The 12813-nt window shown below is 32.1% G+C and overlaps 1 protein-coding gene across 5 annotated transcripts in view; it reads right to left on the bottom strand.

The window, feature by feature from the left end:
- Window positions 1-12813, bottom strand: part of WDR7 (WD repeat domain 7) — a 360567-nt gene that overhangs the window by 293384 nt on the left and 54370 nt on the right. For all 5 annotated transcript variants that reach the window (XM_079108807.1, XM_079108809.1, XM_079108808.1 and 2 more), the window contains exon 13: window positions 4191-4386. In XM_079108807.1, coding sequence (XP_078964933.1) covers window positions 4191-4386 — 196 coding nt within the window. The remainder of the gene's footprint in view (window positions 1-4190; window positions 4387-12813) is intronic.

The raw sequence follows: 12813 nt of genomic DNA, 5'->3' as shown, positions 1-12813 counted from the left end.
AATAAGAAGTAAGGACAGAAAGGTAGGAAGATCTTGTCTTGAAGGTGTTGTGAACTGACACTGTCAGGATTCACTCACTGAATAGTAGCATGAACCAGATGTTATTGCTGTCTTCTTTCTTAGGATTAATTAACCAGCAGAGTACAGGAGAGATTAGAAATGAAAGAGTAGGCAGAGTAACCAATAAAGACAACCTAGGAATGGAGAAATATGACCCTAAATTAGAATGAGATACCAAAAAGAAAAAAAAGGAGCTGCGGAAACCTAATGGGAAAGATTTAGTGATGAACGGCATGTAGGGGTTGTAAGGAGGTAGTGGTAAAGATAATCATGTCTCCACTTTAATAAAATCCTCCTTTCAAGTGGGAAGCAATGCAACTGGTGACTACATAGGTAAGTGTGTAAAATTTCATACTTTATAGACAATCATTAAAAGGGATAAAAGATACTCTCTAATTATACTTGATTTTACCAAAATTTTAATCAGGTGCTTTTCTTAATTCATTCTTTGTGTGTGTTTTCCCCTATTCTACTCCAGGCTTGTAACACAATAAGAAGTAAAACTGTAAAAGGCATAGAAGAGTCAATGTAGTGGCAGTATATCATGAAACAGAAAGATAAGATCAAATCTCTAGTATGTCAGACACTGCTGGAAAAAGGTCAAATAGGTGAAGAAAATATTTGACACTAAAACCTCCCAAAAGACTGAATTGTAGTATTACCTCTTAATTTTCTTTAGCAATTTTAGCAAAAACACAAGAAACATCAATCTAAATAAATGAAAATAAAAGCAGAGGAATGTTTTTAAAATTAGTCTTAAGAATAACACTAGACTTGGCCCCCCCAAAATAAAATATTTTAAAAAAACAATAACATTAGACTTGTATATAAATCTAATCCTTGACACACTTTTGATATCCAATTTGTTTATCAACAGACATCAGAATATACATTAGTTCATAAGTCTATGTTTGATTAGAAAATGTGGTTCAAAAGATGAATGTACATTTCATTAAGTTAATGCAAAAATAGGAATTTTAGAAAACTCAGAGGTGCAGAAAAGAATAAAAAATGTAACAACAAAGTAAATGACAACACCTTATACACTAATTTCTAATAATATTTGGCAAGCAATAATAATTTGCATTTGTACAAGGCCACATAATAATTAAACCTATTAAAATAGGAATAACATGTGGGAATCACTTTTGTTAAGTGGCAAAAATGAGCAGATAAGAATGTTATTTAGGCTTTGTAATGATTACGTAAGAACATTTTGAAACACTGGTTATGGCTTAAAGCATGGCGCGATGTATCAAATAGGATCTCAACCTTGTGAAAGGCCTGTGGGAATGGCATGTACAGCTACTAGGAATATCAAATGTGAAGAATGAGACAGTTGACCCCTGAAGTGCATAAACAGCTCCAGGTGGAAGCAGTCACCATCTAGATCAATGGCTAACCTTTAAAGTTCATGAGTGGGAGCCAAAATGTTCACCTGGCCCACTCTTGTTGCTAGTGTCTGACCAACTGTTAAACCAGATAAAGATATGAAAGAACATCTTCACAGCCTGTTCATTACTATGAAATTGCTAGCTCATCTAGTAAAATGTCACAATAAAAGAATTCTGGACTTCAAGTTCTCTAAATCTTTTATTATTTTTATTAGAAAATAAACACTGAAGACAAAATCTACCCATATGAAAAGAAAAAAAAACTAAAATAAATGACACATAAATGTACAAAATAAAGACATTTTAAGTGTTTTTAACCTAGAAATTATCAGTAAAACTCAAAACAGCAAACTACCCGATATGTATGAGCAGGTTTTGTACTGCACAGCTTCATCTGTGAAAATACATTCCCAAAACACGAAGAAGACAGATCAAGTATCTCCTCAGAGTTTAAATACATTTCATACATCAAACCCTGGCTGTATCTGATTTATCTACCTTCATTTTTTATTTATTTAATAAATAAATAAATTTAATAAATAAATAATGTCAAGACCTTCAGGATGTACCTTACGCACTCCCCAGAGACCTATATATCACTAGCTACAGCACATACTGCTAGGAAAGAAAAAGAACATATACCTCCTATTACAGTTGAAATCCAAAACAAATTTGCTTCTCTATTTTTACCTTAAGAATGTCATAGTCACTAATTATTTACTCATGTCCTCCTGAAGGTCAAAGCATAACTAAAATTTCAATATTACATAGTGTTTAATCTAAATTGAATTTAATTATACTACACTCATTTGAAGCAGAACATCCTCCAGTATCCCTATAGTTAGGGGCAATTGTTTCCCTTTAGAAAAATCACTGGAAAAGTTACCATATTTTTCAGTATGATTTTGTCTGTAACAAATTTTATATTTCACTATGTATTATTAACAAACATACTTAAATATTAATCTTAATATTTAAGATAAAATATTCTTAAATATTCAAGCATCATACATTTAAAAATCTCAAACTTTGAAGACAATGACACTCTCTTCCTTTACACAAGGCCTAGACAAGTTTATCATATTCTTCTGTTTAAGATATATCAATTAATTTAATATTAACAGTATTTTAATCCAGTTCTTAAAATGTCATTACTGTTCTAAGAACTTTCTTCAATAATAATTGCCAAAGAAAATATTTCCAAATGTAGGTAAATTCATTCTGCCAAATCTCACAAGGTAACGAGTTAAGCAGCACATTTCTTTAATGATTATAGGAATACATACACATGTATGTATATATACACGAACTTAAAAGTACACACACATACATTACACTCACATTCTATTTACCACATCAGGGCAATATCTCATTTTATTCCTCCTGTGACATTATAAAATAGGAAGTATTATTCTAATTTGACAGATGAAAACACTGAAGGGCAAAAGTCAGGTGAGCTAAGATAAATCACAGTTGTGGATTCTAAGTTCAAACCAAATAATCTGATTCCAAGCATAAATGGTATCTGTAGTGTGTGAGGTGGATCAAACCAGCAAGCAAGACCATGACGAGGGACACAAAAGTAAAATACAAAATTGCATATATAGATGATAGTAATTCTGTTTTTAAAAATGTCCAGGAACAAATAAAAAAGAAATGTGCCAAAATGATAACATTTACAACTGGGCTATGGGCTCTGGTTTTGCCTTTCTTCTCTTCTAATACGTTTATACTTTTTTAAAATTTGAAAAAATTAAAACTATCTCTTTTACAACCAGACAAGAGGAAAAAAAAGTTAAATGCAAAAGTAAAGAAGTCTGACAGACTTCCAGAAGGCTCCGCTTGTCAAAATTGCCTGTATTGCAGTTAAACTGAGGATGATCAATAAGGTTGCTAAAGATTATAGCACTTATCCCAAAAAGGCTTACGGGAACTCCCCATTTGACAACCACATAAGCGGCTGTATATAGTCTGGTTTCAAAAAAGACTAAAACAAACAACAAAATGTGAAGAAAAGGAAAATATTTGGTATAAATATTATGTAGTACAACTAGGAGTCCAAAGAAAGGTTTTTATCATTGACAATCACTTAACAATGCAAAAGTTGAATCCAATATATTACAAAAGAGGTTGATTAACTGAAAACATGGTTACATGCATATGTATTTCTCAAGGAAATCCACGGTAGTCTGTATATAAACATTGTATAACTTTACCTTGCTTTTAAGTTAAGCATTACTTGTTCCACATTATGACCTCCATACATCACATTTTTGAAACTTGAAATTTTACGTTTCCACTAGAACTTGAAACCTTGATGTGGATTACTTTCTGCAATTTTCTGCCCAGCACTGCTTTTCTGCTATCCAATAAAAGACGGTTTTATGTTTTTCTGCTATTTCTGACCTGAGACAAACATGGTTCCTTCATCCCACTCACAATTTTTCTCATGAATGATACAGAAATCAATTATACTTTGTCACCTGTAAATCTGTCCTCAACTATACATTACTTTCATTTATATGCTTTTAAAGAACGGTGAACTGCTCTACAAGTATTTGGCATAGTGTAACAAATAAGAGGAAACAAATATTTCTTTGTTGATACTATGAAAATATTTAGGGAAAGCAGTGATTAGAAATAAAAAAAAGCAATTTTTATACATTCCAAAACTTAATTTTTAGGAAATCAAACATACCCATTAATTTTCTAGTCTCTTTTCACACTACTTCTTACCAGTATCCATTTGCCAGACATACACAGAGCCATCTGAACACCCCACTACCAGGTAATCATCAGAGGGTCTCCATTTGATTATCTGAATAGGGAAAAGGTGCCGAGATGCCAACATGATGCATTTTTTCTCTCGCAAACTTAGAAGTCCTACTGAGTGGTCACTGGCTACCGAGCAGATGCAATGCTGCACTCTTGCCTGAAAAGAAGAATGCACCTTCATTACATTTAGATTAAAGTTAGAGTAAAGCAGATTCTGTTCTCAATAACTGAAATGAAAATTAACCATACATTCACTACTACTGAAAATCAACTACAATGTTGGGTCATGTTGAACAATTTCTTCCTTTATATTATACATAAAACAGTTCAACCATCAAAACACTCTTACTAAACAGGAAAATAGCCTTGGAAAATCTGCTGTTCAAATTTGCAGATGCCCTTACTGAAATGGTTGCTGTATCTGAGCAGGCAAAGGTGGAAAAAAATTGATCTGTTCTTATGTGTTCCCCTTCTACAGCAAGAACTTTCCTTTGTTTGCAGTGAGAGCTGCTTTCTGCAGTGCTTTCTTCTGTTTGACTTTTGTCATTTTAAACCCCTGCTCCTCCCTGCACCTCTGCTCAGAAACAATATCCTCACAGTCCCTCTGCCAGTCATCCTTGGGAGTCAAGGATATTTCATGTTATCTGGAGATTCACACCCCTACTTCCTTCACAGCTTCTGTCTATAATGCTGGCAGGTGCATTACCTCAGCTAGCCACACAATAAGCCAATTAAACATTTTCTGCTCATATATAGTTTTTGCCTTTCAATTCCCTTTCAGAACAAGATGAGATATAAATAATCAAAGACTAAGGATTTTCACTAGCAACAGAGAACTCAATCTACAATGTAGAAATTTTAAAAACACAAGTTTTTAAATTTCTGTAAGACAAATTATAAGCAATTTAAAACTTAACTCTTTGCTGACTTAGATTATGCTTTCAGCTCATACAGAAGGAAAGGATATGAAAACCACTATCTGAACTACTCAATGTATTGGGGCTATTTCTAAAGGATGAGGTCCCCTGTAGTACATACATATACTGTCCCTTCGATGAGATCTAACAGAAGGAACTTGTCAAATCTCAGCCTGCTGGACTTCTGAGCAAACAGACTGTTTTAGCCAGAGATCAATATCTCACTGATTCCCCAAGTGGGAATGTTGAAAGATATTAGGTGAAAAGGTGGGGGAGGTAGCCACATGTGCATGAAAAACACTGAACCTATGCAGTTATTGATGCTTTTAACCACAGAATTTCCAAGACGATTTAGAATGCTGATGTGAATAATTATTTCTGTAAGAGATAAAGTATCATTCATCTGTAAATTTGTTTGAACATGAGTATTATGAGACTAGTTTTAAAGGACATTTTTTGGGGGAAAGCTGCTGCAACTGGTTCCTTTCATGTGGCTGCTAAGAAACTCAAGACTAAATTTTCCCTGTTAACAGTGCAGGATCCTGGGGCATATGTATTTGAACGTGGACACTCAGTGGTCTCATTCTCTTCTCTCATTTTCTCTTCACCATGATTCAGCTTTATTTACTGAATATTTATTTTTATAAACAACTTAAAATCAGTGTTTGAGTAAAGCAGGGCATTAATAAAACAAAGATGAGAATATCTACTTTGTTCTCAAATTCAAGTGTTTTATCTTCTTATTTTTGTTAACTTTATTTGTACTTTATGTTTTATGATCATTTAGACATGAAAGTGAGCATAACAGGTGCTTTACTAATTTAAAAGTTAAGAAAATTAAGTTCAAGCCTGGCACAGTGGTGCACACCTGTATCACAGCTACTCAGGAGGCTGAGGTAGGAGGATCATAAGTTAAAGGCCACCCTGGGCAATTTAGGAAGACACTCTCTCAAAATAAAAACTAAAAATAAAAAGGGCCAGGGATGGAGCTCAGTGGTAGGGTGCCCCTTGGTTCAATCCCCAGTTCTGCCAAAAAAAAAAAAAAAGAAGGAAGAAAAGAAAACTAAGTTTAGAAAAGATGGTGTTACAAACCTTTGTTAAAACACCACAATTTTCTTAAACATTTGTTAAGCTATTTCATTTATCTTGTAAACATTCAATTGAAATATAAAATGATTTATTTCTTTAAAAGGATATACAAAGAACTGTGGGGCAGTTAAATTCTGGAACATAAATATTACTTTTCTAATTAACAAAAAGATCAAAATAAAGTGGAAAGTATTTAAAATAATTTAAATTAAGGCATTGGGGAATTCAACTGAGTAAATATATACACAAATGCACAAGCACACACATATGCACCCTATGATACCTTTATTCTCAATTCTTTATAACAAACAATCAGCTACACAAACATACATTGCAAACTTTAGACATTTTAATACAATGGATGCTTTGAATTTCTACAGATTATCATTAGTGCTGTCTTTGTGTTTATCAAATATTATCTATTAATCACTTTATAAAAATGGAAGACTGCTGCCTTAATGGTTAACTATTTTCTATTTTGCCACATCAAAAAAAGAGGTCATTTCAGAACAGTGATATTTTTCTCTAGATATGATTTTTTCAGTACTGGGAATTGAACTGGGACACTCTACCACTGAGCTACATCCCCAGCACTTTTCATTTTTTATTTATTTATTTTGAGATAGGGTCTAGCCAAGTTGCTGAGACTAGCCAACAACTTGCAATCCACCTGCCTCAGTCTTGGGAGTAGCCAGGGTTACAGGTATGCGCCACCACTGTGCCCATGGGTCTCTGAGTATAATAAACTTTAAAAAAAAAAAAAAAAAAAGGATTCCTAAACAGCATTTCTTTCAAACTACTCACATCCTTTCATCAGGCACAGTCCACCACAACACTCATACATGCTTCACTACTTCTGATTCTACTAATTTGACTCATGAACTCTCCAAACTCCTCTTTAAAAAGAGCTAATCCTTAAATCAAATCGTACCTCACTCCCAACTGACCTACTTGCTAGTCCCCAAGTTCAAATTCATTTCATTAATGTTCATACACATGCAATTCATTCCTTTTCAAAAAGTAGAGAAAACAAGCATGAGTCAATATGGAGTTTTGCCAATATTCTCCATTATGTTAGGTGTTTCTAAAATTATGATCTGTTGTAGCCAAGGTTACACAAAGCTACTGACAACCACAGAATTGTGCACACACCTCCTTACCATAGTTTATAATCTAGTGGACAGAGGACTAGAGTCATTAAGCAAATGAAAGAAAAAAAGCTTTTCCATTCCTATGAGAAACATGACCTTTGACATTTTCAACCCCTCCTGAGAAGTTCCACTGTCAGAACTTTCACCCTCCCCACATATAAGCAATGAATCATTTCAAAGATTAGAGGAAATGCAATCCATCTTCATAAGAATATTTTAAAGCTCTGTCATATTACTCTTAAATAGTAACAAGGAAAAATATAAAAACAAACATTAAATACTAGCATAGGATCAGCTTTAAAAAGTAGATTCCAGGATAAAATTTTCTTAAAGTTAAAAAAAAAAGAGCTATGACTCCAAAAACTCTAGCTTTTCCTTTCCACAAGATGTACTCTCTTAACACATACATTTACCTAAATACATTTTAAATAATAGTTTTATTCCTTTTCTCACAGTGCAATAATTATGAAACTAGCAGGTAACATGCTCCACCCACAAAAAAAGTTCAGTTACTTATTTTACTTATTTAGAGACAGGGTCTCGATAAGTTACTGAGGCTGGCCTTGAACTTGCAATCTTCCTGCCTTAGTCTCCCAAGTCGCTTGGATTACAGATGTGTGCTACCACGCATGGCTTGTTTGGTCACTTATAAAAATCACATACCATCTCTGTAAATAATAATATGTATCTGAAGAGTTAACTTTAGTTTACTGTAATAAGAAAGTCTTGAAATAGCCAAAATAATCAAGAATGAAAACAAAAAAAAATCAATATTACTAAGCCCAAGAAAGCATAGTTATTAGAAGTACTTAACTCACAAGAAAAGATGGTTCTCTGCTTTTTAAATATGGATTAAAATAAGTCTAATTTTTCTTCTTTCAACAAAGTGCTACTCCAACTCATATAATGAAAGCTGGCCTAGAGTGGAAATGAACCAATACAGTAAAACCTCATTAATTTTGATTCCACTAATTAATTCTGAGTTGATGGTTACCTTTGCAGCCTGTGTGAAAACAAATTAATGGTATAAACAAAACAAATGTCTAGCCTATTTAAATGTAAAAGGAAAAAAGACCATTCAAGCACACTTTGGTATTAATTTTAATTCAAACAATGAATAGAGTAATGATAAATAATTCTCAACTACCTGTTAAATGGAAGCACTTAAACGATTTGCTAAAACACAACCTGGTATTCTCTTATCTGTCTCAAAATTATTTAAGAAGCACTTCCTAAAGAATATTTTATGAATCATATTTCTTACTGGTTGAGATCTGGTTTCCCCACAAATGAGTTGAATTAGTGCAATTCCTTTATTATTAAATTCTAGAGATCTGAGTTAGTGAACATTTAATTCACCTACAATGACTAATTCTATAATTTGATTAATTCCATTCCATTTCACCTTTTTCTACTTCAACTTGAAAAAGACACCTAAAGATGATTTAACACCAAGGTCATTATAACAAGATAATGTGTAAAACATTTAATAGGTAAAATTAAAATGGTAATACAACAACTAAAAAAAAGGTGAACCTCACATCTTCAATTGAACTTACTTGAAAGCATTTTTGCTCCAAATTTTTAGGATCACATACTTATTCATTTAAGAGATTTTGAAATGTATTTCATACCTTTATAATTATGCTTATGTACTCAAGAGTTGATATACTATGTACACAATAAAACATGCACATGTTAAAACAATGAGTCAAAGTTAGTTTAAAGACACAAAAATTTTATATAATTCTGAATTCTGGGGGCTGCTTTATTGCTGGATTCATCAAATGATCATTGTTTGAAATTCCATGTGACGGATGAAAAATATTTATTCTTCATTAGAAATGCCTTCCATTATTTTCTCTACCAATTTGTGATGGTGAGGTTTATGAACTATACAATATAATCTGCAGATCCCTTAAGTCAACACCTTTTAACTGGAAGCACTTGGGGTAGGAGTAGCACTGGCAGCCCCTGGGGGCTCACCCACTATTGCCCAAGGCAGTACATGCCCATCAGAGCGTGACAGGAGTGGGGATGCCAGCGTCCATACAACTCAGAAAGCTCCAGTTCTTCAGATTAAAAGAAACAATAAATAAAAGTTCTAATATTTTTCTCTTCATACCCCCATTGACTCTCTCACAATTTTCACTTCAGTAACCACTGCTATCGACTGTCTTAAGAGTGTAAACACAATTCTATTAAAAAGTTTTATCACTGTAGAGAACTGTGCAGCATGGACTGAGCCTTCTATTAACTTCACTAGTATTTTATAGGTGAATATTATTCACCAAATTAATTTGCCCTAGAAATAACATACAGCAATGACATTCTAATTAAAATCTAACAATAAGCAACTGAACAAAATATTTAACCAAGTGAAAATTCTATTTTTTTAATGACAAAATTAAAATAACTAGGGAAGAAGTCAGGGGAAGATAGGGGACCCAGACAATTATATTCCAAGGCCAATTTTTATTTTTCAAAGAATTCTAATCCTAAACCAAATAAAGGCTCATTGAATTTGTCAGTAAATAATCCTCAAAGTACATTAGCCAGAAGAGTAGAATGCCACTAGCTATCACAACATCTGATAGAGTCAAAATATACCACCTAGGTCATCCAGTCTGACCTTGCGCCTTTTACAAGACTTCATTTTAAACCATTCCCAGAAACCTCTTCTGTAACCTGTTTCTAAGCATCTGCCATGAATTACAGAAATTAGAGACAGCTAGTTTATCCCATCCACTAGCTCTCTGGGGAAATGCATCCACTTTCCAACAGTTCCCGGTGTAAATAATATGCATTTTTTATTTTCTACTTCTGCTAATTTGTTTTCTAAACTATACTGCTCTTTCTTTTCATATCACTTGAGGAGCAATCTCATATTTACCCAAAACAACTTTTCCCTTTGTGTGAATATCTTCTAAATATCTAAACACTCCTTTGTCTCTCCCGTTAAATATGCCCATCATTAGACAAGCTATAAATGACCAGTTCCTTTAGCTCATAAATCAATCCCACTATTCTCTTAATCATTATTTCTTGTACTTCCCAGAACTCTTTCTATGGAACATAAATGTGCTGTTAAGAGACATCATTTATCACTTTTAAATATTCTACCTGAAGGGAAAAAAGAGCCTATGAAATTAAAATTTCATTTCCACACTTCCACAAAACTAGATTAAAATAAAATTTTAAGTTTCAGAAATCCACTCTTCTTTAAAAAACAAAAAAGTAGAAGGCTGTTTAATATTTTTTTAAGAAAATAAGACCATGTGATTCGACCAACACACTTGGCTAACCAACTAATTGGATAATTATACTATGTCTTATTGTTCTAACATTTTTCTTTGTTAACTATATACAAAACATAACAATAAAAAGTGGGCTAATTAGAACTCCTTTCTGTTTCTTTATTATAAAACGGCAAATAAATAAAAATTTAATACATGATTAAGAAGTTGCTGCCTATCAGAGAAACAAGATCTATTATATAAATGACACTGTGACTATTTGTCAGCTTAGGGAAGAACAATTTTAATCCTTACCTCAACCAACAAACATAAATAGATTTCTGACAAAGAATTTTACATTTGTTTTTAATCTAGTCCTTGCTTTTAATCAAGTTTTATCAAATTTCTGGGGGGAAGAAAGCAAGATTCCAAGCCTCAAAACTATGGAGAAAAAATATAAATTGTATATATATATATAAATTATAAATTTTATTTATATAAATTATTATAAATTATTAAATTATTATTATAAATTATAATATAAATATAAATTGTATGGTATAACATACCATATCTGTATGTTAAAGACCCAAAAATAAATAACAAACCAGAAAAGTATTCCAACAACAGAAGAAACATAACACTTAATATTTTAGCTAAGAATTGGTTCACAGACTAATATCCTCCACAGGAGGTAAGGCACTAATACATCAAAGGACATGAAAAATTACAACTTAAAAAACTGACAAATTTTTCATAGAAAAATTTCAATATATTTAGTAACCAAAGAAAAGCAAATTCAAACAATAAGATACAATTTTCATTTGTCAACTTAGCCAAAATAGCAAACAATCAACACTTAATGGGTTCAGACTTCATGGTAAGTATCTTCTTAAGGCTTGGCAGTAATTCATTACAGTTTCACAACAACCCTCTGAAGTAGGTATTATTTTTATTTCCCTCATACTGATGTGGAAACTTAAGCAAATAGCATCTTTTAGACAGGAGCAATGAAACGGTAACTGTGAGCAGAAAATAATTTGGCAATCTTAAAAATATTACTAACCTTTTACATCATATAAAAATTCTGAGGTTCTAATATAAAAAGAATTCAAGGAATTCATCCAAAGGAAAAATCCCAAATGAAAGAAAATTTTACACACAAAGTTATTCAATATTGTATTATTTACAATAGTGGAAAGTGGGAACAATTAAATATCCAAGATAGTGGAATAACTAGGTCAATACAGTACACTTACTCAATGAAATGTTATGCAATCATTAAAGATTATTTTCCTGAATAAGTACAACTTTGAAAAATGTGTTGTAATATTAAATGAACATATTTTATACAAAGATAAACATATCTATGTTTCTACAGTATAATAAGTATACAATAAATGAATTTTTAAAGGTCAGAGAAAAATATATCAAAATAATTAATGGTGGTTCTCTTATATATCAAAGGATAACAGGAGAATTTTATCTTCTTAGTTACTTCTATTTTCAAAAATTTTAACAGTGTATGTATTAATTTGACTGGAGTGAAAACTATACCAAAAGGGAACTAAAATTAAAAGACTCCAAACTTGAGTAATCCAAGGAAAACTAAAAGATAAATTACAAGAAAATTGAGCAATGCAGTTCTCTAAAGGAAATAGAAATTTGGGAACTGAAAAGAATGGTGGTGTTTTGTTCTACAAAGTGAGAAACATTTCTAGTTTTTAATTGACTGAATATTTAAGTATGCATCAAAATCATCTTCACTTATGTAAATCAATAATGAAAATGTCAAAAAATGGAGAAATGAAATTTTAAAGACCATTAAATATGCCAAGAGGCAATATACATGGTTGATCAGTACAGGTCATCAAGACAGACTACTTAGGATCAAATTCCAGTCCTGTCACTTGCTATCTGTGTGACTTAAATGAGTTATTTAACTTCTCTGAGCCTCATTTCTCCGTATAATGTGATTAACAGCAATAATCATATCTTACAGAACTGCTGTGTGAATTAAATAATGTGCAGAAATAAATTAGCACAGTGACTAACACATCACAAATACAAAATATGACAGCAGTTAATATGGCTTCCATCATCATTATGTCATTATATACCATAAATTCTTTTAAAATGTAATTATATTTATTTTCACAAGGGGTTGTTAAATGTTGTCAACATTTAGGTA

This window comes from Sciurus vulgaris (assembly GCF_902686455.1).
Source record: "Sciurus vulgaris genome assembly, chromosome: 13".
Lineage (NCBI taxonomy): Eukaryota > Metazoa > Chordata > Mammalia > Rodentia > Sciuridae > Sciurus > Sciurus vulgaris.
The sequence above is the reverse complement of the archived record's forward strand: the minus strand, read 5'-3'. Positions and strand labels throughout refer to the sequence as shown.